General features: G+C 68.7%; 5 protein-coding genes across 15 annotated transcripts in view; 3 read left to right on the plus strand and 2 right to left on the minus strand.

The window, feature by feature from the left end:
• On the plus strand, positions 1 to 2,215 carry PAGR1 (PAXIP1 associated glutamate rich protein 1). Of its 3 annotated transcripts, none has more exons than XM_043548614.1 (4): positions 1 to 84; positions 773 to 1,160; positions 1,353 to 1,435; positions 1,594 to 2,215. In XM_043548614.1, exons 2-4 carry the CDS (start codon positions 790 to 792, stop codon positions 1,773 to 1,775), a joined length of 636 nt encoding a protein of 211 aa, XP_043404549.1. In that variant the 5' UTR covers positions 1 to 84; positions 773 to 789; the 3' UTR covers positions 1,776 to 2,215. The 3 variants fall into 3 exon arrangements, with proteins under 3 accessions (XP_043404549.1, XP_037754572.2, XP_043404550.1); XM_037898644.2 differs by having other exon boundaries at positions 76 to 257; XM_043548615.1 differs by lacking the exon at positions 1 to 84 and adding an exon at positions 105 to 267.
• A 140-nt stretch (positions 2,216 to 2,355) lies between these two features.
• On the plus strand, positions 2,356 to 8,301 carry LOC119566285 (dual specificity protein phosphatase 14). 4 transcript variants are annotated; one of them, XM_037898786.2, is made up of 2 exons: positions 2,356 to 2,822; positions 7,076 to 8,301. In XM_037898786.2, exon 2 carries the CDS (start codon positions 7,085 to 7,087, stop codon positions 7,718 to 7,720), a length of 636 nt encoding a protein of 211 aa, XP_037754714.1. In that variant the 5' UTR covers positions 2,356 to 2,822; positions 7,076 to 7,084; the 3' UTR covers positions 7,721 to 8,301. The 4 variants fall into 4 exon arrangements, with proteins under 4 accessions (XP_037754714.1, XP_037754717.1, XP_037754716.1 ...); XM_037898789.2 differs by having other exon boundaries at positions 2,356 to 2,639; XM_037898788.2 differs by lacking the exon at positions 2,356 to 2,822 and adding an exon at positions 4,638 to 5,304.
• A 395-nt stretch (positions 8,302 to 8,696) lies between these two features.
• HIRIP3 (HIRA interacting protein 3) lies at positions 8,697 to 15,885 on the minus strand. Of its 6 annotated transcripts, none has more exons than XM_043548611.1 (7): positions 15,726 to 15,881; positions 14,980 to 15,100; positions 14,747 to 14,909; positions 12,994 to 14,563; positions 11,264 to 11,415; positions 9,906 to 10,004; positions 8,697 to 9,423 (listed from the first exon to the last, which is right to left on the minus strand). In XM_043548611.1, exons 1-7 carry the CDS (start codon positions 15,788 to 15,790, stop codon positions 9,266 to 9,268), a joined length of 2,328 nt encoding a protein of 775 aa, XP_043404546.1. In that variant the 5' UTR covers positions 15,791 to 15,881; the 3' UTR covers positions 8,697 to 9,265. The 6 variants fall into 6 exon arrangements, with proteins under 6 accessions (XP_043404546.1, XP_037754708.1, XP_037754710.1 ...); XM_037898780.2 differs by having other exon boundaries at positions 11,264 to 11,426; positions 12,993 to 14,563; positions 15,726 to 15,879; XM_037898782.2 differs by having other exon boundaries at positions 11,264 to 11,426; positions 12,993 to 14,563; positions 14,747 to 14,906; positions 15,726 to 15,878.
• A 785-nt stretch (positions 15,886 to 16,670) lies between these two features.
• Positions 16,671 to 21,019, plus strand: INO80E (INO80 complex subunit E). Its single transcript, XM_037898779.2, has 7 exons — positions 16,671 to 16,851; positions 17,563 to 17,633; positions 18,441 to 18,493; positions 19,126 to 19,201; positions 19,377 to 19,494; positions 20,162 to 20,278; positions 20,647 to 21,019. The coding sequence occupies exons 1-7, from the start codon at positions 16,771 to 16,773 to the stop codon at positions 20,863 to 20,865; spliced, it is 735 nt and encodes a 244-aa protein (XP_037754707.1). The 5' UTR covers positions 16,671 to 16,770; the 3' UTR covers positions 20,866 to 21,019.
• A 122-nt stretch (positions 21,020 to 21,141) lies between these two features.
• The window catches only part of DOC2A (double C2 domain alpha), an 11,855-nt gene continuing 5,496 nt past the window's right edge, over positions 21,142 to 27,500 (minus strand). Inside the window, exons 4-11 of the mRNA XM_037898778.2 lie at positions 25,910 to 25,984; positions 24,948 to 25,057; positions 24,237 to 24,363; positions 23,405 to 23,464; positions 22,476 to 22,633; positions 22,185 to 22,266; positions 21,925 to 22,021; positions 21,142 to 21,695 (exon numbers count right to left, since the gene is read on the minus strand). Of these exons, the coding sequence (XP_037754706.1) occupies positions 21,556 to 21,695; positions 21,925 to 22,021; positions 22,185 to 22,266; positions 22,476 to 22,633; positions 23,405 to 23,464; positions 24,237 to 24,363; positions 24,948 to 25,057; positions 25,910 to 25,984 (849 nt within the window). The 3' untranslated portion in view covers positions 21,142 to 21,555. The remainder of the gene's footprint in view (positions 21,696 to 21,924; positions 22,022 to 22,184; positions 22,267 to 22,475; positions 22,634 to 23,404; positions 23,465 to 24,236; positions 24,364 to 24,947; positions 25,058 to 25,909; positions 25,985 to 27,500) is intronic.

Raw genomic sequence — 27,500 nt, forward strand, 5'->3', positions numbered from 1 at the left:
CGCCGACTGGAACGAGGCGCATGCGCAGTGAGGCGAAGACGCTCTGAGAGGGGCGCAGTGCGGGCCCCGTCCCTCATGCGCGTGGTAAGGCGCGGGTGGCGCACGCGCAGTGGTGGGCCCTGAGCAAGAGGCTTCACAAAATGGCGGCGGGGGCCTGGGTTGCCTGTCAGCCAATGGCTGGGATGTGACCCCCCTCCCCCCAGCTTCCCTTGGGAGCCCCAGTGTGGGCCTGGCCGGGGACCGGAGCCCCCAGCAGGGTCAGTTGGGGCGGCCCCAAGATGGCTGCCACCTCGGCGTGAACATCGGGGGCCACGGCCAAGATGGCTGCCATGGCATGACAAGGATGGCGTGAGCCCCAAGATGGCTGCCGCGTTGGCGTGACTGGCAGGTGGCGAGCCCCAAGATGGCCGCCGCATTGGCGTGAGCCCCAAGATGGCCGCCACATTGGCATGACTGGCAGGTGGCGAGCCCCAAGATGGCCGCCGTGTTGGCGTGAGCCCCAAGATGGCCGCCGCGTTGGCGTGAGCACCAAGATGGCCGCCGCGTTGGCATGACTGGCAGGTGGCGAGCCCCAAGATGGCCGCCGCGTTGGCGTGAGCCCCAAGATGGCCACAGTGTTGGTGTGACTGGCATCGAAGCTCAGGGCTGTTATTGTAGGGTCTCCACTGAACCCTTTGTGGCCACAGTGCCCGTGCAAAGCACCAGCACTGACTGCTGGGTTGTTATTGTAGGGTCTCCAGCCATGCTCTAACCATTGGTTCTCCCCTTGCAGCCTGGTCCCGTCCCGCCATGGAGGCCACAGCAGTGGAGGAGGGCGAGGTGACCTCTGGGATGCAGTCCCTGGCGGTGGAGGATGCCCTGGAGCCAGTGCCGGCTTCAGCGGGAGAGGATGGGCCGGCGCCGGAGGAGGTGGAGGAGCGGGGGCAGGAGGAGGAGGCTGGGTGGTGTGTCCCCTGCAGCGACGAGGAGCTGGAGGCCCCAGAGGCCTGGATGCCGCCGCCCGAGGAGATCAGACGCCTCTATGAGCAGATCGCTGCCGAGGGCGCCCTGCCACTCCAGGCCGAGATCCTGCCCCGCAGGGCCCCCACCCCCGAGCCCGACAGCGAGGAGGAGGAGAGGTCTGATGGGCAGCCCGAGAGCGAAGAGGAGGAGGAGGAGAAGTGAGTGGAGGGCTGGGCTAGCAGGGGGCTGCGGGTCGGGGGTGAGGGGCACTGGCAGGGCTGGGCTAGCTGGGGGCTGCGGGTTGGCATTGAGGGGCACTAACTGGGCAAGGCAGGGCAGGGGGCTGAGCGTCTGGGGATGCCCCTTCCCCTCTATTGGGTTTTTAACCGCCTCCGCTCTCTGTGCTCCAGGCCCCAGGTCCCGACTGAGTTTGACTTTGACGATGAGCCTCTGACGCCCAAGAGCTCCCTGATTGATCGCAGGAGAACACCAGGTACGAACAGAGCTGGGAGGCTCCCAGCCCCACTCCCCTCCCAGAACCGTGGCTAGAACCCAGGAGTCCTGGCTCCTAGCCCCCCCGCTCTAACCCACTAGACCCCCCTCCCCGAGCTGGGATAGACCCTGGGGTCCTGATGCGCCCTCCCCCCCCAGGCGGCTCGCGCAGCCAGAAGCGCGAGGCCCGGCTGGACAAGGTGTTGTCGGACATGAAGCGGCACAAGAAGCTGGAGGAGCAGATCCTGCGTACGGGCCGCGACCTCTTCCAGCTGGACAGGGAGGAGGCGCCATCCCCACAGCGCCCCTCGGGGCTCTTCCTGCGCCAGCGCAAGTACTGACCCCCGGGGTGGGGCTGGCAGGCGGTGGGACCCTGCCCCCTTCCCAGCATCCTCTGGGCTGGCGCTGGGATCCAGCCGCACCAAGGACACTCCAGCCCGGATACCAGCTCGGGGGACTGAGATGCGGGAGGGAAAACAGTGACGGACTAGTGGGGTCAGCCAATGGGGCACGGGGCCTTTCCCTTCAAAGGGCGCCGGCTCCTCTCTGGCCCCAGGGCAGGGGAATGGGCCCCACGGCTTTCAGGATCTCAGCACAGCTGCCTCCATCACACCTATGGCTCCGCCTCCACCAGGGGCTGGGGAAGCAGGAAATGTCCCCCTGTGTTGCTCGGAGGGGGCAGAACCTACAGCCTGGGGGAGGACGGGGGGGTGGGGGAGGGGCACTGGGGGCGAGGGAAGGTCTGTCCAGTGTTTCTGCTGCAATAAATGTGTTTCTTGCCCTCTGGCGTCTCCTTTCTTCTGCCCGGTTCATGCTGAGCTGAGGCCTCAAGCTGGGCCCCCTAGTGCGAGACACTCTGTCCTTAAAGAGGGGGGGCCTCTCTACACGTCTGAGGCTTGGGACTCATTTGTAGGCCCTACATAAACACCACCTTGGGAGATCCTGCAGGTGGGGCAGCAGGGGAAATTCCTACCCCAGAGTGGTCTCCCTGAGGGCCCGGCTGGGACCTCTGACACGGGTGTGAGTGTGTCTGTGAATCGGGCCTTCCCGAGGGCTGGGGCAGGGGCCCCATGGCTCAGGAGTGTTTTGCAGATATGGCCATCCTGGGCACTCAGTCGGCAGGATCCTGTTCCTCCAGGAGGCGGGACTTCCTGTTACGCCCACAATTCAAGGGTGTGTGGACCCTGGGTATTCTGCTGTGAGAGGTAAGGACTTGCTGTATTGTCATCAGGGCTGGAGGTGGGACTTCCTGTATTGCTGTCGAGGCAGGCGGTGGGACTTCGTTGCCCACAGGCTGTTCCACGCAGGAGGAGGCGGGACTTCCTGTACTGCCACAGGGGCAGGACGTGGGACCTCCTTTGCCAGCAGGCTGTTCCTCCCAGGAGAAGGTGTGAATTGTTTTGTCATTCCCTGCTGGGTCGTGTCCTAACAGGAAGTGGCCCCTTTTCAGAGGCAGGGCTTTGTGTCTCATTGTCCAACCAGGGCAGGATGCTGGCAGTGCGGGGCGGGGCCTCCCCAGGAAATGCCTCCCCCCTAGCCTGAGACCTCCTGCCCCAAGGTGCTCCTGACCGTGGGTGTGTGTGTGTGTGTCTGTGATGTGGGGTGGGTGGGGCAGCGGCTCAGAGCCCAGACCTGCCCCAACCACCCCCCTCATCCCAGCAGCTGGGCAAGCGGGGAGGGGCCCTCGAAACAACCAGAGGCAATGCGGGGGGGCAGGGTCGGAGCAGTTAGTGGGGAGCGGGACGGAAGGGGGGGTCGTGATCCTTCTAGGCTCCAATCCGGAGTTGAGGCGCGCTGGGCCCTTTGCTACAGCATGGCTTGTGGTGGTGAGTTCCCCAGGCTCCCACTCCACAGAGAGGCCGTCCTGCCCCCCGGGGCGAGCCATGCGGCAGATTGGGGGCCGCAGGGAGGAGGAGGCGCTGCCCTCTGGACCCCCAAACCAGGACCCCCATGTGGGGAACAGAGACAAAACCCGGCAGACCCTGCCCTCACCCACTGCCTTTATCCAGAGCCGTTCTTCTCCCTCCGGACACCTGGGTCCACCCAGCTCTGCCGGTGCCCCTCACTCCGACCCGCAGCCCCCTGCTAGCCCAGCCCTGCCCCCCTCCCTGGTGGGCCGGTGCCCCTCACTCCGACCCGCAGCCCTGCTAGCCCAGCCCTGCCCCCCTCCCTGGTGGGCCGGTGCCCCTCACTCCGACCCGCAGCCCTGCTAGCCCAGCCCTGCCCCCCTCACTCTGCCGGTGCCCCTCACTCCCGACCCGCAGCCCCTGCTAGCCCAGCCCTGCCCCCCTCACTCTGCCGGTGCCCCTCACTCCGACCCGCAGCCCCCTGCCAGCCCAGCCCTGCCCCCCCCCAGCTCTGCCGGTGCCCCTCACTCCTGACCCGCAGCCCCCTGCCAGCCCAGCCCTGCCCCCCTCACTCTGCCGGTGCCCCTCACTCCCGACCCGCAGCCCCCTGCCAGCCCAGCCCTGCCCCCCTCACTCTGCCGGTGCCCCTCACTCCGACCCGCAGCCCTGCTAGCCCAGCCCTGCCCCCCTCACTCTGCCGGTGCCCCTCACTCCGACCCGCAGCCCTGCCCCCCTCACTCTGCCGGTGCCCCTCACTCCGACCCGCAGCCCCCTGCCAGCCCAGCCCTGCCCCCCTCACTCTGCCGGTGCCCCTCACTCCGACCCGCAGCCCTGCTAGCCCAGCCCTGCCCCCCTCACTCTGCCGGTGCCCCTCACTCCTGACCCGCAGCCCCTGCTAGCCCAGCCCTGCCCCCCTCACTCTGCCGGTGCCCCTCACTCCGACCCGCAGCCCTGCTAGCCCAGCCCTGCCCCCCTCACTCTGCCGGTGCCCCTCACTCCTGACCCGCAGCCCCTGCTAGCCCAGCCCTGCCCCCCTCACTCTGCCGGTGCCCCTCACTCCGACCCGCAGCCCTGCTAGCCCAGCCCTGCCCCCCTCACTCTGCCGGTGCCCCTCACTCCGACCCGCAGCCCTGCTCCCCTCACTCTGCCGGTGCCCCTCACTCCGACCCGCAGCCCCCTGCCAGCCCAGCCCTGCCCCCCTCACTCTGCCGGTGCCCCTCACTCCGACCCGCAGCCCCCTGCCAGCCCAGCCCTGCCCCCCTCACTCTGCCGGTGCCCCTCACTCCCGACCCGCAGCCCCCTGCTAGCCCAGCCCTGCCCCCTCCCTGGTGGGCCGGTGCCCCTCACTCCGAACTGCAGCCCTCTGCCCCCCCCCCGAGCCACGCTGGTGCCCCTCACTCCCATCCGGCCCTAGTCTCTCCCTGGGAGCCTGGTGACTCACGTGCCCCCCTGCGGCCGTGCTGGGTGTGGGGGGACCGGCAGCTTCGTGACTCCCTGTGGGGGGCAGGATGGGGGCTGATGAGGGGGTGGAGAGAGACTTCAACCTGCTACCACCTGGGCCGGTGGCCCCCCCTCCAGCACAGGCCCCCTGCCCCCGAGCCAGCCAGCGCCACCCTGTGGCCAGATGGGGCCGGCGCCCCCTGGAGGGGCCAGGGCCGGCTGGAGGCATCGGGGAACCCGGAAGCTGCCCCCCCCCGTCTCCTTTCTGTGTCAGCAGCTGACGCACGGTCCCCCCCGCGCCCCCGCATCCCGTTACCACGGCAACCCATTGTTACCTCCAACGCAGCCGGGGCCGGGGGGGCCCCAGCGTATATAGGGCCCTGGGCCGGAGGGAAGGCACCAGCGCTGGGCGAGCGGCCCGACGGGGTGAAGCACAGAGCCGGGCGGGGAGAGGAGCGAAAGGGGCCCCCCGTTTGCTGCACCCCCTTTTCCTCCCCCTGACTGCCGGGGATCCTCCCCCTGCTGTGGGGCCGGGGCGTTGCCCCCCACAGAGAGCAGTTTAGTGGAAGCAGGCAAGCGCCAGGTAAGGGGGAGCCCCACAGCCTGAAGTAATGTGGGGGGGGGGCAGAGGCACCCCAATTCTCCCAGAGGGGAGGCTGGGTCTGAAGTGGGGCGGGGGCAGGATCAGTAGAGGGGATGGGGTGAATTGGGGGGCAGGCTAGTGGGGTAATGTTTGGGGTGACAGGGCCCTGGTGGGAGGAGGGGCACAGGATTTTGGGGGGTGGGAGATTTGGGGGTGTGACGGAGGAGGGCATGTGGGGAGATTGTGGGGGCGGAAAGGGGGACGCATGGGGGTGAGGGATGGGGGTGCAGGGGGAATTGGGATCAGGTGGATTCTGGGGGCAGGGAATTGTTGGGGTGCAGGGACAAAGGGGGTGCTGGGTTCCCTGGCGAAAGTGGGGGGACAGAGGTGATGTCAGCCTGGGATCTTGATGCAAAAGCTCCCTGCCTCCCCCTCCCCTGCTGGGGGCTGCGGGTCGGGAGTGAGGGGCAGCGGCAGGGCTGGGGGGCAGGGCTGGGGGGGGGCGAGAGTGGGGGGCACCGGCAGGGCTGGGGGGCGGGGCTGGGCTAGCAGGGGGCTGTGGGTCGGGAGTGAGGGGCAGCGGCAGGGCTGCGGGGCGGGGCTGGGGGGGGCGGGAGTGGGGGGCACCGGCAGGGCTGGGGGGCGGGGCTGGGCTAGCAGGGGGCTGTGGGTCGGGAGTGAGGGGCACCGGCAGGGCTGGGGGGCGGGGCTGGGCTGGCAGGGGGCTGTGGGTCGGGAGTGAGGGGCACCGGCAGGGCGGGGGGGGGCAGGGCTGGGCTAGCAGGGGGCTGCGGGTCGGGAGTGAGGGGCACCGGCAGAGCTGGGGGGGGCAGGGCTGGGCTAGCAGGGGGCTGCGGGTCGGGAGTGGGGGGCACCGGCAGAGCTGGGGGGGGCAGGGCTGGGCTGGCAGGGGGCTGCGGGTCGGGAGCGAGGGGCACCGGCAGGGCTGGGGGGCGGGGCTGGGCTAGCAGGGGGCTGTGGGTCGGGAGTGAGGGGCACCGGCAGGGCTGGGGGGCGGGGCTGGGCTAGCAGGGGGCTGTGGGTCGGGAGAGGGGGGCAGCGGCAGGGCTGGGGGGGCGGGGCTGGCAGGGGGTCGGGAGTGGGGGGCAGCGGCAGGGCTGGGGGGGGCGGGGCTGGCAGTCGCGCTCTGGCCCTTTAAGGGGCTGGGCCCATCCCTCCCCCCTCCGTTTTCTGCGCATCAGCCCTGCAGCCCCCTCCCGCCCCCGCGGCTCCCAGACTCGGATGCCTGGGTTCCGCGGCGGGATGGAGGCGGCCTCCCGGCTGCCCCGCTAGCCCCACGCGGGGAGGGGCTGGGCCATGCGGAGCTAGGTAGGATCCCGGGGGGGGGACAGGACTCTGCCCCCCTGCCCCCAAGATCCCGCCCTACTTCTTCCCTGCACCCCCACAGCGGGGGCGTCTGGGGCGGAGCCAGGGCGAGGGGCTGGGGAGGGCTCTCGCCTCGGGACGTGGGGGAGGACCCAGGCGTCCGGCGGTGGGTGGCGCAGGATCGTCCCCTCTCGTGTATCCCCCCCCCTGCATTGGAGAAATCTGGGGGGGGCCGACTCGGGAACGTTCGGACTCTGCCTCCCCCCAGCCTCAGGGGAGGGGGAATGTGAAGGGATGGAGAGCGGTGGGGCCCGGTACCTGCCCCGTGGGGGGGGTGGGGTGAGCTGGGGCCTGTGCCCTCCAGGGGGTCTCTGCCCCAGGGCAGGCCCTGGCTGTGGGGGGCACAGAGCCCCCCCCTGAACGCCCCCCCTTTCTCTCCCCCCAGCTGTCCCCCATGTACGCCGAGGCCTCCACCATGAATTTCCGGACGCCCGGGTTCTCCCGCCGCAGCCCCCCGCCCGCGGCGAAGCCGGCCCCCGGGGCCGGGGCGGTCCCGACGCTGGGGGGCATCGCCCAGATCTCGCCCTGCCTCTACCTCTGCAGCGGCAACGCGGCCGCCAACCGGCAGCTGGTGCGGGCCCGGGCGGTGACCTGCGTGGTCAACGCCACCATGGAGATCCCCAACGCCAACTGGCCCGAGATCGACTACGTCAAGGTGCCGGTGCCCGACCTGCCCCACGCCCCGCTGGCCCTCTACTTCGACCCGGTGGCCGACCGCATCCACCAGACGGGCAAGCGCAACGGGCGCACCCTGGTGCACTGCGTGGCGGGCGTGAGCCGCTCGGCCTCGCTCTGCATCGCCTACCTGATGAAGTACCACCGCCTCAGCCTGCTGGACGCCCACCAGTGGGTGCGGAGCCGGCGCCCCGTGGTGCGGCCCAACGCCGGCTTCTGGCGCCAGCTCATCGCCTACGAGCGCCGGCTCTTCGGCAAGAACACCGTGCGCATGGTGCCCTCGCCCCTCGGCCTGGTGCCCGACGTCTACGAGGGCGAGACCCGCGGCCTGGTGCCCCTCTGGAGCTGCAGATAGGGGGGCGGCGCCGACTTCGACCCCGGCCGGCCGGCGTTTCACGGTGCTGCCCCAGCGCGGGGCAGGTCTCGGCGGCCGTCCCCGCTCTGCCTGCCCCCGGGAGGGGAGCGCTCGGCCGGACTGCCCCGCAGACTGAACCCCAGAGCGGCACCGCTGACTCTATTTGCCCCAGAGGAGGGATTTGGGGGCAGATGTCCCACAAAGGGGCATTTTCTAACCTCAGAGACTTTGTGTGTGTGCGGGGGGGGGGATGTGCGGAGTCTGAGGGTGTGTTTAAAGGGGGGGGGGGGAAGAGTCATTGAGCATAACCCCCCCCCACATTGTGTGACCCCCCCGGGGGCCTACCACAAACACCCAGCTCACCGCCTTCCAAGTCACATCCCCCGCAAACACCTTCTCTGCCCCCCAGAGAGACGAGATCGAAATTGCTGCCCCCCCGGGGGGCATAAGTGGGGGGGGGGATCTGCTCTCAGCCCCTGTATAGCTCTGTACATAGCGCCAAAGGTCTGTTCCTTACCCAGGGTTTGTACCGAGTCACGGGCGGAGAGCGCTCGTTAATAAAAATGAACCTTTGACTTAAACCCGCTGGAGGCAGGCAGCTGGGGCAGGGCGGGGTGGGGGCAACTGGCCGCAGTGGGGGGCTGGGGAGGTTTGGGGGGCACTTGCCACAGTGGAAGGTTTGGGGGGGCTCTAGCTGCAGTGGGGGGGTCTAGGGGGCTCTGGCTGCAGTGGGGGGGCTGGGGGAGGTTTGGGGGGGTACTCGCCGCAGTGGGGGGTCTAGGGGGGCTCTGGCTGCAGTGGGGGGGCTGGGGGAGGATTGGGGGGGCACTGGCCACAGTGGAAGGTTTGGGGGGGCTCTGGCTGCAGTGGGGGGGCTGGGGGAGGTTTGGGGGGGTACTCGCCGCAGTGGGGGGTCTAGGGGGGCTCTGGCTGCAGTGGGGGGGCCTAGGGGGGCACTTGCTCACTCGCTCACCCCTTAAATAACAAAATTCACTTTATTTTATAATATAAAAAACTCCCATAAAACAAAGACATTGACAACTGGGGGGGTTTGGGGACAATGGGGAGGGGGAATTGCCCCCAGGCTGTAGATCTAGGGGGCGCCCCCCAAGCCAGGACACATCCAGCCCCCTGCACCAGCATCCTTCATTGAGGGGCCCTTGTGGGAATATTTTGGGGTCGCCTCTGGTTCCCCTGGGGGCAGACGGCTGCCTCCCAGCTCTGCAGGGAGCCCCCCTCGTGGCTCAGGGGTCCCCCAACCTCCAGTTTTGGGGTGCTGGGTGGGCTCAGCCCAGAAAGTGACAGACACCAGGGGTTACCCCCCAATTTCTGGCCCCAGAGCCCCACACCTGCCCCCTACCAAGTGGGGAATGGGAGACGGATTTGCTCCCCCGATCCTACCCCATCCAATGGGGAGCCCTCCCCAATCTGCCCCCACCCCCAAACAACAGGCCCTTCCAAGCAGGGAATGGCAGGGGCGAGCCCCAACTCCCAGCCCCACAGCGGGTGGGGGGAGGGTGTTATACCCAGGTGCCGCCCCCCGCCTCAGTCACTCTCCCCGTCGCTGCTGATCACGCCGCGGAGGCTGGACCAGTCAGTGGGGCACCGGGATGGGGGGCCCCCTTCGGCGTCTGGGGGGGCAGCTGGGGGGACGGCCGGGGGGGTGCTGTACAGACTCCAGATGTTGCGGCGCCGGGGGCGGCCTGTGGGGAGGGTAGAGGGGGGTCAGCTCCAGATGGGGTCCCGTCCCCCCCAATCCCCAGCCCCACATTCCCCCCGCCCCCTCCTCTGGATCCATCCCCCTTAGCCCCAGCCCCATCTCCCGCCTGTGGGATCCACCCCCCAACCCCACCCCTGGATCGAGTCCCCCCCAGCCCCTCTTCCACTCCCAACTGCACCCCTGGATTGCTGCCCGGCTGCCCCATATCTTCTCCCCCCTCTGCCCCCATGTCTCCTCTCCTGCCCGCCAGCCTCTGCCCCCACATCCCCCTCCCGGCTGCCCCCTCCGGCCCCACATCCCCCTCCCGGCTGCCCCTCGCCCCCGCCAGCCTCCCCCTCCGCCCCCACATCCCCCTCCCGGCTGCCCCCCGCCAGCCTCCCCCTCCGCCCCCACATCCCCCTCCCGGCCGCCCCCCGCCAGCCTCCCCCCCCGCCCCCACATCCCCCTCCCGGCCGCCCCCCTCACCGTCAGAGACGATGATGTTCCCCACGTCCAGCGCTGCCAACTCGGCTGCCTCCTCCCGGTGCAGCCGCAGGGCCCGGCACCGCTCCAGAGAGGGGTTCCCTGGGGGGAGCGGGGGTTACAACGGGGGGGGGGCCTCTCCCGGGGAGCCACCCAGCCCGGCCCCTCCCAGCTCCCTCCCCCCAACTCAGTCCAGGGGCCCCAGTTCTTCTGCCTCACCTCAGTCCCCCTTCCCTGTACCCCCAACCCCCCCTCCTTGCCCCATCTCCAACCCCCCCACCCTGTCTGCCTCCTCCATCCCCACCCTGCCTGCCCCCACCCCCAATCCCCCCTCCAACCTCCCCACCCTGCCCGCCCCCCATCCCCAATCCCCTCCTCCAACCTCCCCACCCTGCCCGCCCCCCATCCCCACCCTGCCTGCCCCCATCCCCTCCTCCATCCCCACCCCCAATCCCCCCCTCCAACCTCCCCACCCTGCCTGCCCCCATCCCCTCCTCCATCCCCACCCCCAATCCCCCCCTCCAACCTCCCCACCCTGCCTGCCCCCTCCATCCCCACCCCCAATCCCCTCCTCCAACCTCCCCACCCTGCCTGCCCCCTCCATCCCACCCCCAATCCCCCCTCCAACCTCCCCACCCTGCCCGCCCCCTCCAACCCCACCCTGCCTGCCCCCACCCCCAATCCCCTCCTCCAACCTCCCCACTCTGCCCGCCCCCCATCCCCACCCTGCCTGCCCCCAATCCCCCCCTCCATCCCCACCCCCAATCCCCCCTCCAACCTCCCCACCCTGCCCGCCCCCTCCACCCCCAATCCCCTCCTCCAACCTCCCCACCCTGCCCGCCCCCTCCATCCCCACCCTGCCTGCCCCCACGCCCCATCCCCTCCTCCATCCCCACCCCCAATCCCCTCCTCCAACCTCCCCACCCTGCCCGCCCCCTCCATCCTCACCCTGCCTGCCCCCACGCCCAATCCCCTCCTCCATCCCCACCCCCAATCCCCTCCTCCAACCTCCCCACCCTGCCCGCCCCCTCCATCCCCAATCCCCTCCTCCAACCTCCCCACCCTGCCCGCCCCCTCCATCCCCAATCCCCTCCTCCAACCTCCCCACCCTGCCCGCCCCCTCCATCCCCAATCCCCTCCTCCAACCTCCCCACCCTGCCTGCCCCCTCCATCCCCAATCCCCTCCTCCAACCTCCCCACCCTGCCTGCCCCCTCCATCCCCATCTCCATCCCCACCCTGCCTGCCCCCACCCCCAATCCCCTCCTCCATCCTCCCCACCCTGCCTGCCCCCAATCCCCTCCTCCATCCCCGCCCCCAATCCCCTCCTCCAACCTCCCCACCCCCAGCCCCCGCCACTCACCCTGCAGCCCAATGGCCTCCAGCTCCCGGCGCAGGACCCCGACCCGCTGCTTGACGGAGCGACACCCGGCCAGCAGCTTCCCGTAGTTCCGCCGCACGCCGCAGGCCAGGATGCAGCGCTTCAGCCGGCGCACGGCCGGGTGCTCCTCCGCCGGGCCCGGCGCCTGGGGGGCGGGGACACGTTAGGGGCAGCCCCCAAGGGGGCGGGGCCTCTTCCCACCTCTCCGGCGGCCCGGGGAAATCAAACAGGGCCAAAAGGTTCCTTTAAAACCGGCGGGTTGGGTGGTTTGTTCTCACTTCCCGCCACTCTCCGACCTCTTCCACTGGAAAGAGGAAATTACCGTCGGAAAGTTTCGCCTCTCGGTGGCTTTCCTCCGCCCGACTCCTTTTTCTCTTTTTAAAAAGGCAAAAGTTTCCATGGGATAAAACAGCAATTCCTGCAGTAAACCTGCACTTCGCCATTTCTTCTCCCCCTTTACAACCATCCCCCTCCCCCCCGAAAAGAAATCTACCCAGTGCCATGTTCGGTCCTCATTTCTTGTCGCCTTTTCCGCCAGCTTGGAAAGCAAATTTCCACCCGGAGAAACCTGGAGTCACAATTCAGTTCACTTCCTTCCCCCCTTTTCAAGTAATTTTTAGGAGAAACAAAGATCACGTGGCATGATTTCCCTGAGCAATTTCTGTGACCCGAATTTTAAACCAGTTTTCCCCATTGGAAAGGGAAAGAATGTAGCAAAACTTCATTTCCCAGCGTCCAGTTTTCTAACTTGAAAAAATAATTTCTGCTGGGAAAAAATGTTATAAAACTTTTTAGTGCAATTTCTGTTCAGAATTCCTCCCCCCGGCATTTTAAAACAAACAGCAAAATTTCAGTGCTCAGTTTCTCTTTTCCTTTTCTCTGTCTACAAAAAATTTCCACCGGGGAGGGGGGGGGGGCGCAAATGGGGACAAAACTTCACACAGTAAAGTTTCATCTATCAGGTTTTTTTCATTTCCCCCGGCTTTTAAAACTAATTTGCCAGGAGAAGAGGAAACGCATTGAGCGCTACCCCAGCTCCTTTCCCCAGGATTTTAAAACAAATTTTCCACTGGGGAAAAAAACGTAGAGAAATTTCAGTTCTCAATTTCCTGTTCCCTTTCTCCAGCTTTAAAACCCTCTGTCCACACAAAAGAAAATTCATGCAATAAAATTTAACGTTCCAACTTTTCACTTTTGTGTTATTGTTTTTCTGGAGACAGCCAGTGTTTTTAGGGCGATCTCCAGCCTCAGTCCTCCCCCCTGTTGGCAGACACATTTTTCATGGTAAAAATAATTCATGGAACCAGAATTTCATTTCGCTATTTCTTGGTGCTTTGGGGAATTTTAAACCCATTTCCCACTGGAAAAAATAATTTCAGTTCAAGGTCCTCGTTCCTTTAATTGACTTTAAATAATTTGCAGTAGGAGAAAAATGCGATTTCCTCAAGTGTCGGTTCCTGTTTCCTCTCTCAGGACAGTTAAAACAATTTTGCCAGGAGATAAAAATTGGTTCAGTGCAGTGGCAGTTGGTAATCCTGCTTTGGAGGTGCCGCTGGGGAGCCGCCCCGGACGCCTGGGTCCCACCCCCACCCCAGGCTCTGGGGGCGCTGCAGGAAACCGCCCTCCACGCTTGGGTCCCACGGGCTCTGGGGGCACTGCAGACCCCCTAGGGGAGCCGCCCCGGATGCCTGGGTCCCATCCCCCACCTCACCTTTCCCTTCTTGCGCCGGGAGCCTGGGTTGGGGCTGTTGTTCTCATCCTGCGCGGAGGAGGAGGAGGAGGAGGAGGAAGAGTCTTCGTCTGTCTCGGAGCTGCCCCTCTGCCTCGCCTTCCCCTCCTCCTCAGCCTTCAGCCTCGGCTTACGCTCCTCTTCCTCGCTCTCGCTGCCCCGCTCGGCCTTCCCCCTTCCCTTCCTCCCCGTCTCCTTCCTGCTCTTACCCTCCTCCTCGCTCCCCGATTCCTCCTCACTCTGGGCCTTCGTCCTCCTCTTCTTCCTCTCCAGCTCCACCTTCTTCGCTCCCTTCGTCCCTGCCGACTTCCGGCTCCTACCCTCCTCTTCCTCGCTCCCCGATTCCTCCCCCTTCTGAGCCTTCACCCTGCCCCTCTTCCTGCTCCCCACTTCCTCAGCCTCGCTATCGCTCCTCCGCTCGGCCTTCTTCGTTCCCTTCTTCCCTGCCGACTTCCGGCTCCTACCCTCCTCTTCCTCGCTCCCCGATTCCTCCCCCTTCTGAGCCTTCACCCTGCCCCTCTTCCTGCTCCCCACTTCCTCAGCCTCGCTATCGCTCCTCCGCTCGGCCTTCTTCGTTCCCTTCTTCCCTGCTGACTTCCGGCTCCTACCCACCTCTGACTCGCTCCCCGATTCCTCCCCCTTCTGAGCCTTCACCCTGCCCCTCTTCCTGCTCCCCACTTCCTCAGCCTCGCTATCGCTCCTCCGCTCGGCCTTCTTCGTTCCCTTCTTCCCTGCTGACTTCCGGCTCCTATCCTCCTCTTCCTCGCTCCCCGATTCCTCCCCCTTCTGAGCCTTCACCCTGCCCCTCTTCCTGCTCCCCACTTCCTCAGCCTCGCTATCGCTCCTCCACTCGGCCTTCTTTGCTCCCCTTTTCCCTGCCGGCTTCTGGCTCCTACCCTCCTCCTCGCTCCCTGACTCCTCCTCTCTCTGAGACTTTGTTATCTTCTCCTTGTTCTCTTCCTCCTCACTATCACTCCATCTCCCTGCCTTCCTTGTTCCCTTCTTCCCTGCCCCTTTTCTACTCTGACACTCCTTCTCTTCCACCTCAGAGTCGCTCCCCACTTCCTTCCCCCAAGCCTTCATCCGCCCCTTCTTCTTGCTGTCCCCCTCCTCCTCGCTATCGCTCCTCTGCTTGGCCTTCCTCGCTCCCGTCTTCCCTGTCTGCTTCTGCCACTTACACTCCTCCTCCTCCACGGCTGATTCGCTCCCTGATTCCTCCTCCCTCTGAGCTGTGATCCCCCCGTTCGCTTTCCCCTCCTGCTCCCCACAGTCACCCCTCCGCTCTGCCTCTCTCGCTCGTTTCTTCCCCGGCCGGTCCTGCGCCTTGGCGCCCTCTGTTCTCCTCGGGGGCTGCTTCATTCCCTTGCTCCCGGCTGCCCGCTCGGAGTCGCTCTCTCTGCCAGTGCCACCCCGCTCGGGTGTCTCCTCTGCTCCAGAGTCCCCCTCGTCCTCCCACGATCCTGTGTGCCCGGATTTCCCAGCATCCCCCTGGGCAGCAGCCAGTTTCGGCTTCCTCGAATCAATCCCAGAATCCTCCCCATCAGAACTGGCCTCTGGAAACCAGACGGGAGACAAGGGGTTAATTGAGCGCTGGGACACATGGAGCTGGGCACACGGGGACCCCCCGCCCGGTGCTGGGACGAGGCCCCTCTGGGGTGGGGGCTGGGCACACAGGGACCCCCCGCCCGGCGCTGGGACGAGGCCCCTCTGGGGCGGGAGGGGGGGCACCTGCTCACCAGAACCCTGATCCAGTCGCTGTTTCTTTCTCGCCATGTCCTTGGGGCCTCCCCCCGACGAGTCGGAGCCGCTGCGGGGTCGCTTCTCAGCCCCGGCTTCAGGGACGTCCCGGGCGTTCTCGGGGTTCGGGGACCCCCCGTCGGAACTGGAATCTTCCAGCTGCTAGGAAAGGCCAATGAGGTTATACAGGAACCCGCCGCCGCCGAGCCCCCCTCGCCGAACCCCCCCTCACCTGCATTCTCAGCAGTTCCTCCTCCACCAGCTGCTTGAGCAGGTCCTTCTCCTCCCGCACCAGGCTCTCGCGGCCCACGTGGGCCAGGTACGTCCTCCGCACCATGGCCAGCGTCAGCACGCTGCAGGCACAGGGGAGACGGGGGTTAGAGAACCCAGGAGTCCGGGGTCCTGGTCCCCTGCTCTAACCCACTGAACCCCTTCCCACCCAGAGACCCAGCAGTCCGGGCTCCCACAATCCTTTGCTCCCCCCCACCGGACCCCTAGAGAACCCAGGTGTCCGGGCTCCCACAATCCTTTGCTCCCCCCCACCGGACCCCTCGAGAACCCAGGTGTCCGGGGTCCCACAATCCTTTGCTCCCCCCCACCAGACCCCCAGAGAACCCAGGTGTCCGGGCTCCCACAATCCTTTGTTCCCCACACCGGACCCCTAGAGAACCCAGATGTCCGGGGTCCCACAATCCTTTGCTCCCCCCCCACCGGACCCCTAGAGAACCCAGATGTCCGGGGTCCCACAATCCTTTGCTCCCCCCCCACCGGACCCCTAGAGAACCCAGATGTCCGGGGTCCCACAATCCTTTGCTCCCCCCCCACCGGACCCCTAGAGAACCCAGGTGTCCGGGCTCCCACAATCCTTTGCTCCCCCCCCCACCAGACCCCCAGAGAACCCAGGTGTCCGGGCTCCCACAATCCTTTGCTCCCCCCCACCGGACCCCTCGAGAACCCAGGAGTCCGGGCCTGGGGCACCTGAGGTCCGGGCTGCCCTGGAAGAGCCCGCGAGTGAAGTCCCGCATCTCCCGCTCCGCAGCCATCGCCTCGCCGCGTCTTTCCCGCCCCCTGAGCACGTCCGGCCACCGTAGCGCGGGGCTGATGGGAGGAGTGGCGCTGCCTGCTCATGGGCCAATGGGGAGCGGGCGCGGGGGCTGACGGGAGGTGTGGCGCTGCCTGGGAACTGGCCAGTGGGAAGCGGGCGCGGGGGCTGATGGGAGGTGTGGCGCTGCCTGGGAACGGGCCAGTGGGGGCGGGCGCGGGGGCTGACGGGAGGTGTGGCGCTGCCTGGTCACGGGCCAATGGGGAGCGGGGGCGGGGGCTGACGGGAGGTGTGGCGCTGCCTGGGAACGGGCCAATGGGAGGCGGGCGCGGGGGCTGACGGGAGGTGTGGCGCTGCCTGGTCACGGGCCAATGGGGAGCGGGGGCGGGGGCTGACGGGAGGTGTGGCGCTGCCTGGGAACGGGCCAATGGGGGGCGGGCGCGGGGGCTGACGGGAGGTGTGGCGCTGCCTGGTCACGGGCCAATGGGGAGCGGGGGCGGGGGCTGACGGGAGGTGTGGCACTGCCTGCTCACGGGCCAGTGGGGAGCGGGCGCGGGGGCTGACGGGAGGTGTGGCGTTGCCTGGGAACAGCCCAGTGGGGAGCGGGCGCGGGGGCTGACGGGAGGTGTGGCGCTGCCTGCTCACGGGCCAGTGGGGAGCGGGCGCGGGGGCTGACGGGAGGTGTGGCGCTGCCTGGTCACGGGCCAATGGGGGGCGGGCGCGGGGGCTGACGGGAGGTGTGGCGCTGCCTGGGAACGGGCCAATGGGGGGCGGGCGCGGGGGCTGACGGGAGGTGTGGCGCTGCCTGCTCACGGGCCAGTGGGGAGCGGGCGCGGGGGCTGACGGGAGGTGTGGCGCTGCCTGGGAACGGGCAAATGGGGGGCGGGCGCGGGGGCTGACGGGAGGTGTGGCGCTCCCTGGGAACGGCCCGTGGGCAGCGAGACCCCGCCCCCGCGCGGGGGATGCCGGGAGCCGCCGGCGATGAACGGGGCCGAGGCGGAGCCCGGCGGCTACAAGCGGCGCTACCGGGCCCTGAAGCGGCGCCTGAAGCTGCTGATCTACGTGAGGGGCGGGGCCGGCGGGGCGGGAGTGGGGGGGCCGGAGGGGGGAGGGGCGAGAGTGGGGGGATTGGAGGGGGAGGGGCAGGAGTGGGGAGGCCGGAGGGGCGGGAGTGGGGGGGTCGGAGGGGGCGGGGCGAGGGGCGGGAGTGGGGGGGCCGGAGGGGGGAGGGGCGGGAGTGGGGGGGCCGGAGGGGGCGGGGCGAGGGGCGGGAGTGGGGGGGCCGGAGGGGGAGGGGCGAGGGGCGGGAGTGAGGGTCATGGGGGGGAGGGGCGAGGGGCGGGAGTGGGGGGGTCGGAGGGGGCGGGGCGAGGGGCGGTCGGAGGGGGGAGGGGCGGGAGTGGGGGGTCATGGGGGGGAGGGGCGAGGGGCGGGAGTGGGGGGGCCGGAGGCGGGCGGGGTGAGGGGCGGGAGTGGGGGGGTCAGAGGGGGCGGGGGAAGGGGCGGGAGTCGGGGGGGAGGGGCGAGGGGCGGGAGTGGGGGGGTCGGAGGGGGCGGGGCGAGGGGCGGTCGGAGGGGGGAGGGGCGAGGGGCGGGAGTGGGAGGTCATGGGGGGGAGGGGCGAGGGGCGGAAGTGGGGGGTCGGAGGGGGCGGGGTGAGGGGCGGGAGTGGGGGGGCCGGAGGCGGGCGGGGTGAGGGGCGGGAGTGGGGGGGTCAGAGGGGGCGGGGCGAGGGGCGGGGCCAGACCCGGCGCTAACGCCCCCACCCCCCAGGAGCAGGAGTGTTTCCAGGAGGAGCTTCGCAAGGCCCAGAGGAAGCTGCTGAAGGTGTCGCGGGATAAAAGGTAACGGGGGGAGCCCGGGGTGGGGGGAGTGAGGGGCAGTGGCAGAGCGGGCGGGGGCTGGCGGTGGGGCAGGGGCGGGGCTGGGCTGGGGGGAGTGACGGGCACCGGCAGAGCGGGAGGGGGATGGGGGGCTGGCAGTGGGGCAGGGGCGGGTGTGGGAGTGAGGGGCACCGGCACAGCGGGCGGGGGCTGGGGGGCTGCGGGGGGATGAGGATGGCGGTGGGGCAGGGGCGGGGCTGGGGGGAGTGAGGGGCACCAGCAGAGCGGGCGGGGGCTGGGGGGCTGGCAGTGGGGCAGGGGCTGAGGGGAGTGACGGGCACCGGCAGAGCGGGCGGGGGCTGGGGGGCTGGCAGTGGGGCAGGGGCGGGCCTGGGGGTGAGATGGGGTGGGGCTGGCAGTGGGGTGGGGGCTGGGGGGAGTGACGGGCACCGGCGGAGGGGGATGGGGGGCTGGCAGTGGGGCAGGGGCGGGTCTGGGAGTGGGAGTGAGGGGCACCGGCAGAGCGGGCGGGGGCTGGGGGGCTGCGGGGGGATGAGGATGGCGGTGGGGCAGGGGCGGGGCTGGGGGGAGTGAGGGGCACCAGCAGAGCGGGCGGGGGCTGGGGGGCTGGCAGTGGGGCAGGGGCTGGGGGGAGTGACGGGCACCGGCAGAGCAGGAGGGGGATGGGGGGCTGGCAGTGGGGCAGGGGCGGGCCTGGGGGTGGGAGTGAGGGGCACTGGCAGAGCGGGAGGGGGATGGGGTGGGGCTGGCAGTGGGGCGGGGGCTGGGGATCTGGGGGTTTCTGACTCTGGTTTTTTCCCTGCCCAGCTTCCTGCTGGACCGGCTGCTGCAGCACGAGCACGTGGACGAGGAATCGTCAGGTGCGGGGCGGGGGGGACCCTCCTGAGCTCGGCCCCCTTAGTGCCCCCCTGCTCCTGTCCTGTGGCCCCCCCGGAGCTGGGCTGGGGGTGTCCCGGACCCTCTCCTGGTGCTTAGCAGGGTTCGGGGCGCCTGGGGAGACGTCTCGGGTGCAGGGGTCTGGAGCCGGGTGCAGTTGGGGCGTCTTTGGGGTCCTGGGGCGCCGGCATGTGGGGGATGGGTGCGCTATGAGGGGGCCTGAGGCGGGGAGAAGTCCCTGGCTGGGGCTCAGTCCATCGGCGGAGGGGAGGGGCTGGCGTGTGTTGGGGGTCACAGCTCAGAGGCGGATTTCATGGGAGGGCCACGGGGGGGCAGGTTGTCATGGGATTTGGGGGTGTCTGTGAGCGTTGAGGGGGAGGGCACAGGTCATAAGAGGATTTGGGGGGCTGCACATCAGGGGAGGGGCAGTGGCTGAGGAGGGCAGGGGATGTTTGTTAATGGGGGGACAGTTGGGGGCTGGGGGGTGTCTGTCAATGGGGACAGGCCGGAGCGTGGTTCAGAGCAGGCTGTGGGTGCTGGGGAGAGGGGACACAGGGTGGTTTGGGGGGCTGGAGGGGTGTCTTCCCTTATTAACCTCCCCCCATTGCCCTTCCAGACTCGGAGGCCACAGCCTCCTCAGAGAACAGTGATGGGGAGGGGCCAAAGGGGGCGGAGCCACAGCCACTGAAGAGGTGAGTATGAGGCCCCGCCTTCCCTTGGGGTGGGGTCTGTGCCAGAATCCAACATGGCTGGCCTGGTTTGCTGGGTAGAGCTGCCATCTTTAATATGGGCAGTGGATGGGCTTGTGCCAGGATGTGACATGGCTGCTGTGGCAATTTCTTGTCTGTCTCTCTTTTCCCCCTCCAGGAAGCGGAGCCCCCAGCTTGGCGGAGCCTCGTCCCCATCGTCCTCTGGCCTCTCTCTCCAGGCGACCTCGGGCTTCCCCCTGCAGGGCTCGGGGGCGCCCTCCCCGTACCTAAGTTCGGTGAGTGACCCCTCCACTGTGGGGAGTATGGGGCCAGAGTCCAATATGGTCACCAGATTGGGGCTGTGGGGGGTGATGTGATCTCTGCCAGTAGCCAATATGTCCGCTGTAGCTTCAGGGCAAGCCCCACCTTCAATAGAGGCGATGTCTGTGCCAGTATCCAACATGGCTGCCTTGACTGTGTGGTGGAGCTGCCATTTTTGATATGGGCAAAGATAGCATACTGCCAGTATCCAACATGGCTGCCTTGGCTTCAAAGGCAGAGCCCCCAAGGGTGTCGGCTGAGTGGGGAGGTGCCACCCCCTCCCTTCCCCCCAGTCGCTCCGTGGGGGTTCCCAACCTTGCAAGTGCAGCTGTTGAGCGGTGGGTCTCTGAGGTAAAGCCAGCTGTGGGTGTCGGCTGTCCCATGGGGGGTGCTGGGAAGCATGCATTAAGGTAGTGTGCGTCTGCATTGGAGGGGGGGCATTAGGGGGTGTGCCCCCCCTGCTGGGGGTTGGGTGTGTGTGAGAGGGGGTGTTGCGTGTTGTTGTGTGGGTGATGGGGCATGTGTGGGGGTGTTGGGTGCATTGTGGGGGGGGAGTTGTGTCCATCTCACAGTGTCCCCCCCATTCTGTCACTGTCACCTTTTCTCCATCTCTCCTGTACTTTGCCCTCCCCCCCACCCCAGCTGGCCTCCCCCCCCTACAGCCCGTTTCCCTCTGAATACCTGGCGCCAGAGCCCTGTGCCCCCCGCCCCGAACGTGCCCGCCCCGAGCGACGGGCCAAAGGCACCCGCAAGTTAAAGGTACCGCCTGGCCGGAGGGGAGGGGAGCGGTCATGTGTCTGGGGGGGGTTAGGGGGTGAGAGGTGGGGTGGCACTGGAGGAAGCGGGGAGATTGGGAGTAGGGGGGTGGGGTAACAGGGGGAGGGGAAGGACGTGCAATGCAGGGATGGGGGGCATGAAGGGGGCAAGCCTGGAACATGTGGGTTACTTTGGGGGGTGGTTCAAGTGTGGGGTTAAGGAGGGAGAGGATGGGGGTTAGGGGAGGGAGTTTGGGACAGGCGGGGGGTTTGTGGGGAACATGGAGGGAGGTATTAGGGGGTGTAAGGCGCTGGGGGTGCTGGGCTGTGGGCAGCAGCCCCCTCACTTCCCCTCCCCTCTCTCCCTTACAGATGTCCCTGACACCGGCCACCCATCCCGACTGCTCAGTGGTGGGGGGTCTCCCCTTCTCCTCGCCCCGGGGGGGCCCCCTGGCCTCCCTCTCCTCCAAGCTCCCGCCCCCCACCATTCTCAGCACCGTGCCCCAGCAAATGTTCAGTGACGCGGGGGAGGGGAGTGGCGAAGACCCCCTGGATGGGGATGACGAGCTTGTCATAGATATCCCGGAATAGGGTCGTTTGGGGGGCAGCCCCCCAGATACACACATCTCAGCACTGTGGTGGGACCCCCAAGAGGCCCCCCAAGTTTATTTCACATCCATTCCAGTTGCATTAACAGGCTCCAGACATGCAAATTAACCAAATAAACAGGATTTTGGTATAAAAACAGTGTTGGGGCGACTTCAGTGACCCCTGATCCCCCCCAAACCTCCCTGGCCCCCCTGAAATCCCAGAAGCCCTTAGAAGAAAAGCCACAGAATGAGGCTGGTGGTTTCGGGGGACCCTCCTGGTGCAAATGACCCTTTTTAGAAACCGTCTTGTAAAAAACGGTGCAGAAAAAGGATGCCCCTTTAAGAGCAGGAGTAGGATTTTTGACTGCAGACAAAAAAATTCCTTTTAAAGGGGAAGGTGCTAAAGTTGGTTCTTGAAAGGAGGGGGTGTGGGAGGGGAAGGAGGGGCTAGTTTCCCACCAATTTGAATACCGTTGTGCATAATTATTTTGCAGCAAGTGACAATTTGCATATGAGGCATAGAGGGGTGGAGTCAGTCGCCCCGCCCCCAACCCCGGACCTAACCAAACAGCCCCCCCAGACAGACACAGCACGGAGGGGGCGGGTTTCTTCCCGCCCCCGTGTAAACATGCAAGAGTCCTCGTGCAAAGGGCCCCCGCTCCTGTAAGAGGCGGGCGGGGCCGGCGGCCAATCAGGGCGCGAAGGCCGAGGATTCTGGGAGCTCGTTGGTCAGCGGGTGCCAGCGCTCCCAGCGCCGGTCGGGGGCCTGCAGGCAGCCCAGCCAGTGCCGCAGCCGCTCGCCCTTGGAGCCCGCCCCCAGCGTCGTGCCGCCTGCGGGGAGAGGGCGTTAGGGGTGCCCCAGGCCCAGCCCCACGGCGGCCCAGCCACCTTGCCCTCCCCCCCCCCCCCCCCCCCGGCCGAGCTTGCTCTCTGCCCCACAGCGTCTCTTACCCAGCCACCCTGTCCCCTGCTAGGCAAGCCCCACGGCGCCTCTTGCCAGGCTGCGGCCCCCTGCCCCACAGCGCCCCCTGCTGAGCCTGCCCCCGGCGCCCCCCCTCACCGATGAAGTCGTTGGATTTCCCGATGTCGTAGTCCCAGACCGTGATCTCCAGGGATTTCTGCGCCAGCTCCGATTGGTCGATTTCGTAGAAGAATTCCTGGGGGGGGGTCAGTCGGTCAGGCCGGGTTTCCCCCCCCCAGCCTTGCCACCCTCTCCCCACAATCCCTTGCTCCCTCCCCCAACAGCGGTGGGGCCTTACAGCAAACTGTAGGGGTGCTCTGGGGCTTACCCCCTGCCCCCCCACATGGTGCCCCACCCACCTCGTTATATTCGGGGTTCAGCGTTTTCTTCTTCACGCTCGTTTTATGCTTCGATTTCTTCTCCATGTCTGGTTTGAGGTACCTGCCCAGAGAGACGCACAATGAACCCAGGAGTCCTGGCTCTCCCCCCGCCACTGCACCCACCCCCCTTCCAGAGTCGGGAGAGAACCCAGGAGTTCTGGCTCCCCCGCCCCCCAGCCACTGCACCCCCTTTCCCCACCCCTCAAACTCCCAACTGCCCATGTTTGCCCTGCTGCACCCCTCCCCCCCAGCCGAGCACCCCCAGCTCACGTTTTGACGTAGGGGTCGGAGTAGCCGTTGACGTCCATGGCGGCCAGGTGGGCGCAGCGCAGAATTCCCACCAGCAGCCCGCGGCGCTCGGAGCTGTACGTCAGCGCCAGCAGGATCCGGCCCCGCTCCTCCAGCTCCCACTGCTCTGCCTGCTCCAACTGGGGGGTGGGGGGCAGCTCGTCAGCACCCGCACGCTGCCGCTGGGGGGAGGGGACCCAGGCATCCGGGACAGCTCCCCAGGGGCCCCGCGGCGCTCCCAGAGACTGGGACGGGAATGGGATCCAGGCGTCCGGCATGGCTCCCCGGGATCCTTGCGGTGCTCCCAGAGACCCGAACAGGGAATGGGATCCAGGCGTCTGGGACGGCTCCCCAGGAACCCCATGGCGCTCCCAGGGACTGGGACGGGAATGGGACCCAGGCGTCCAGCATAGCTCCCCAGGGGCCCCATGGCGCTCCCAGAGACTAGACTGAGGGATGGGACCCAGACGTCCGGGACAGCTCCCCAGGGGCCCTGTGGCGCTCCCAGAAACACGAACAGGGAATGGGACCCAGGCGTCCGGCATGGCTCCCCAGGGCCCCTGCGGCGCTCCCAGAAACACGAACAGGGAATGGGACCCAGGCGTCCGGCATGGCTCCCCAGGGCCCCTGCGGCGCTCCCAGAGACACGAACAGGGAATGGGACCCAGGCGTCCGGGATGGTTCCCCAGGGACCCCATGGCGCTCCCAGAAACTAGACTGAGGGATGGGACCCAGGCGTCCGGGATGGTTCCCCAGGGACCCCATGGCGCTCCCAGAAACTAGACTGAGGGATGGGACCCAGGCGTCCGGGACGGCTCCCCAGGGGCCCCTACAGGGCTCCCAGAGACTGGGATGGGAATGGGACCCAGGCGTCCAGGGAGGGATAACTGGCATGGGGGGAGGGGTCCTACCTCTCTGAGGTAACAGGAGATTCCTCGCAGTGCGGCCGACATGGCGGACGGGGAGGCCAGCTGGGTGGGGGGGCAGCGGGAGAAGGACAGTCACAAAAACAGCTCCCTGCACGACACCCCCCCCCCAGCACATCTGGAAAGGCAGTGACCGCTCCAGCACAGCTGGGCCATCTCTGGGGAACATCTGGAAAAGGACTCGAGGCCAAAGCACATCTGGGAGGTGACCCGCGGGAACATCTGGAGCCGGGGCTGCTACTCACTGATATTCCGGGGGGCGCGGGCAATGTGGGGGCGAGCAGATGCTCTGGGACATGTGGAAAGTATGCGGGTCACATCAGGCATCAGGGACCCAGCGTCGGGGGGAACATCTGGAATCAGGGAGCGGACACATCTGGGAGCCGTTCCGGGGAAGCTCTGGACAGGGGGGTAGGCTCTAGCCTGTGGAACATCTGGCAAGGCTGTAGGTGTGGGGGGAGGGGTGCTGTAAAACACCTGGAAAGTGTCCTGGGTCACATCTGGCGTGTCCCAGGGAAGGGGGGGCTGTCAGTGCTGGGTCACAGCCGGAAATAGTGGACGACGGTGGTTATTTTACGTCCCAGGGGAACAGCTGGAAAAGGGGCAGCTGCTAAAGCCCGTCTGGCTGGTGCCCTGGGGAACATCTGGGACCGGGGCCATAGCCCAGACAATGGCCCCAGAGGCGCGGCCGGAAGGGGGAACAGCTGGGGAGGAGGCCGGCTGCCTAGAGGGAACAGCTGGAAGTGGGGTGGCCGCTCACACATCGGGAATGTCCAGCGGGGCACATCTGGCCGGGGGGAGGGGCCCGGGGTCTCACCGGGATCTGGGGTTCCAGGCAGATGTTGAAATGCTTCTTCTGGGCCGGCTTGAGGCGCCGCAGGGGCACCCGGGTCTCCCCGATGAACTCGTTATGGGTCAGCTTGTCCTCGTCACACACCGAGACCCTGGGGGGAGACGGAGAATCAGGGGGGCTGCGGGTCGCAGTGAGGGCGCCGTGGGGCGGGGGCTCGCCGTGGGGCGGGGGCTGCGGGCCGGCAGTGAGGGCGCCGTGGGGCGGGGGCTGCGGGTCGCAGTGGGGGCGCCATGGGGCGGGGGCTCACCGTGGGGCGGGGGCCGCGTGCCGGCAGTGGGGGCGTCATGGGGTGGGGGCTCGCCGTGGGGTGGGGGCTGCGGGCCGGCAGTGAGGGCGCCGTGGGGCGGGGGCTGCGGGTCGCAGTGGGGGCGCCATGGGGCGGGGGCTCACCGTGGGGCGGGGGCCGCGTGCCGGCAGTGGGGGTGCCATGGGGTGGGGGCTCGCCATGGGGCGGGGGCTGCGGGCCGGCAGTGAGGGCGCCGTGGGGCGGGGGCTGCGGGTCGCAGTGAGGGCGCCGTGGGGCGGGGGCTGCGGGCCGGCAATGGGGGCGCCGTGGGGCGGGGGCTCGCCGTGGGGCGGGGGCTGCGGGTCACAGTGAGGGCGCCGTGGGGCGGGGGCCGCGGGTTGCAGTGGGGGCACCGTGGGGCAGGGGCTCGCCGTGGGGCGGGGGCTCACCGCAGGGTTTTCCGGGCCATGTCCTCCCCGGTGATGCCCGTGTAGGTCAGCCCCTCGTCCCACACCGGGTTGAGCGTATTCCGCTGCGTTCGCGTCTTCAGCTTGTTGGCCTGGGGGCGGGAGGGGTCAAGCGGCGGGAGGGGCCCACCCCTGGGGCGGGAGGGGTCAAGCGGCGGGAGGGGCCCGCGCCTGGGGGCGGGAGGGGTCAAACGGCGGGAGGGGCCCGCGCCCCGGGGCAGGAGGGGTCAAGCGGCGGGAGGGGCCCACCCCTGGGGCGGGAGGGGCCCACCCCCGGGGCGGGAGGGGTCAAGCGGCGGGAGGGGCCCACCCCCGGGGGCAGGAGGGGTCAAGCGGCGGGAGGGGCCCACCCCTGGGGCGGGAGGGGCCCACCCCCGGGGCGGGAGGGGCCCGCGCCCGGGGTGGGAGGGGTCAAGCGGCGGGGGGGGGCCTGCACCCGGGGCGGGAGGGGTCAAGCGGCGGGGGGGGGGCCTGCACCCGGGGGCGGGAGGGGTCAAGCGGCGGGGGGGGCCCGCGCCCGGGGCGGGAGGGGTCAAGCGGCGGGAGGGGGGCCCGCACCCGGGGGCGGGAGGGGTCAGGGGGCGGGGGGGGGCCCACCCCTGGGGCGGGAGGGGTCAAGCGGCGGGGGGGGCCCGCACGGACCGGTCCGGCCGGCGCGGGCTGGGAGGAAGCAGGGGGGCCCCGCACAGACCGGAAAGGGCCAGGCGCAGCCGGCGACTCCAGGGCGAAGTGGCCGGGCCCGGCTGGCCCCGTGTGGACGGTGAGGGCCCGTACGGACCCGTATGGACCCGGGCGACTCAGGACAAACCGGAGACCCCAGGGAGCCCACTGCAGAGCGGCAGAGACCAGTATGGCCAGGTTGGGGGGCCGAGGAGCCCAGGGAGGTAGGAGGGGGGTTCAGGCCCTGGGGTGCGAGGGGCACAGTGCGGGGGGGGGGTATTTACCTTGCAGGCCCCTGGCAGCAGGTGAAGTTTGACGTAGGGATCGGCCAGGCCATTAAAATCCATCGGCTTCAGCCCCTGGGGGCGGGGGAAGAGAGAGGTCAGGGCCCCCCCAGCTCCCTACTGTCCCCCAACTTCCCTGGGCTGCCCTCACCTGCACCATGCATGCGCCCTCCCCAGTGACCCCCAACCCCCTTCCCCCGATGCACTCGGGCCCCCCAGTGGCTCTGCCCCGAATCAGCCCACTCCACCCCCCCAGGGGCTCCCCCCAGACTATCCTCCCAGGGGCTCCCCCCACCCAGTTCACAGCCCGGAGCGAACCGGGGCCCAGCATGGGCCGGTTGGGCAGAGAGCTGAGCCTCAGGGCTCGGGGGCAGGGCTCGGCGGGGCTGGCGGGGGGCTGCGGGTCAGGAGTGAGGGGCACCGGCAGGGCGGGGGGCTGCGGGTCGGGAGTGAGGGGCACCGGCAGGGCTGGGGGGGGCTGCGGGTCAGGAGTGAGGGGCACCGGCAGGGCGGGGGGCTGCGGGTCGGGAGTGGGGGGCACCGGCAGGGCTGGGCGGGGCTGGCGGGGGGCTGCGGGTCGGGAGTGAGGGGCACCGGCAGGGCCGGGCTGGCGGGGGGCTGCGGGTCGGGAGTGAGGGGCACCGGCAGGGCCGGGCTGGCGGGGGGCTGCGGGTCGGGAGTGAGGGGCACTGGCGGGGCGGGGGGCTGCGGGTCGGGAGTGGGGGGCACCGGCAGGGCTGGGGGGGGCTGCGGGTCGGGAGTGAGGGGCACCGGCAGGGCAGGGGGGCTGCGGGTCGGGAGTGGGGGGCACCGGCAGGGCTGGCAGGGGGCTGCGGGTCGGGAGTGAGGGGCACCGGCAGGGCGGGGGGCTGCGGGTCGGGAGTGGGGGGCACCGGCAGGGCGGGGGGGCTGCGGGTCGGGAGTGAGGGGCACCGGCAGGGCGGGGGGCTGCGGGTCGGGAGTGGGGGGCACCGGCAGGGCGGGGGGGCTGCGGGTCGGGAGTGAGGGGCACCGGCAGGGCGGGGGGCTGCGGGTCGGGAGTGGGGGGCACCGGCAGGGCGGGGGGCTGCGGGTCGGGAGTGGGGGGCACCGGCAGGGCGGGGGGCTGCGGGTCGGGAGTGAGAGGCACCGGCAGGGCGGGGGGCTGCGGGTCGGGAGTGGGGGGCACCGGCAGGCCCAGTCCCCAGGTTCCCCATCCTAGGCGCCCTTCTGCGTTGCCATGGCAACACGGATGCCCGTGGTACCCAGTCTTGGCAGGTTGCCCGGATACTTATGGCTGCAACATTCCCGGCCGCTGGGGATTGGTGAGGTGGGAGGCAGCCCCGAGGGGTGGATGGAAGGGATGGGGGCAGGACGGGGCTCGGGGGAGACCCCCCCCCATTCCAGTGGGTTTAGCTGGGAGCGAAGAGAGAAGGGGGGAGCGGGGCTGGAGCCGCAGGGAGATTCTCAGCGTCCTCCCGGCCTTTCATGACATGGAGCCGCAGCCGGAGGAGACACGTCTGCACGGGGGCTGCGGGTGGGGCGTGAGGGGCTCCGGCGGGGGGGGCCGGCGAGGGGCTGCGGGTGGGGGGTGAGAGGCTCTGGCAGGGCG

Source organism: Chelonia mydas, chromosome 6, assembly GCF_015237465.2.
Source record: "Chelonia mydas isolate rCheMyd1 chromosome 6, rCheMyd1.pri.v2, whole genome shotgun sequence".
NCBI lineage: Eukaryota > Metazoa > Chordata > Testudines > Cheloniidae > Chelonia > Chelonia mydas.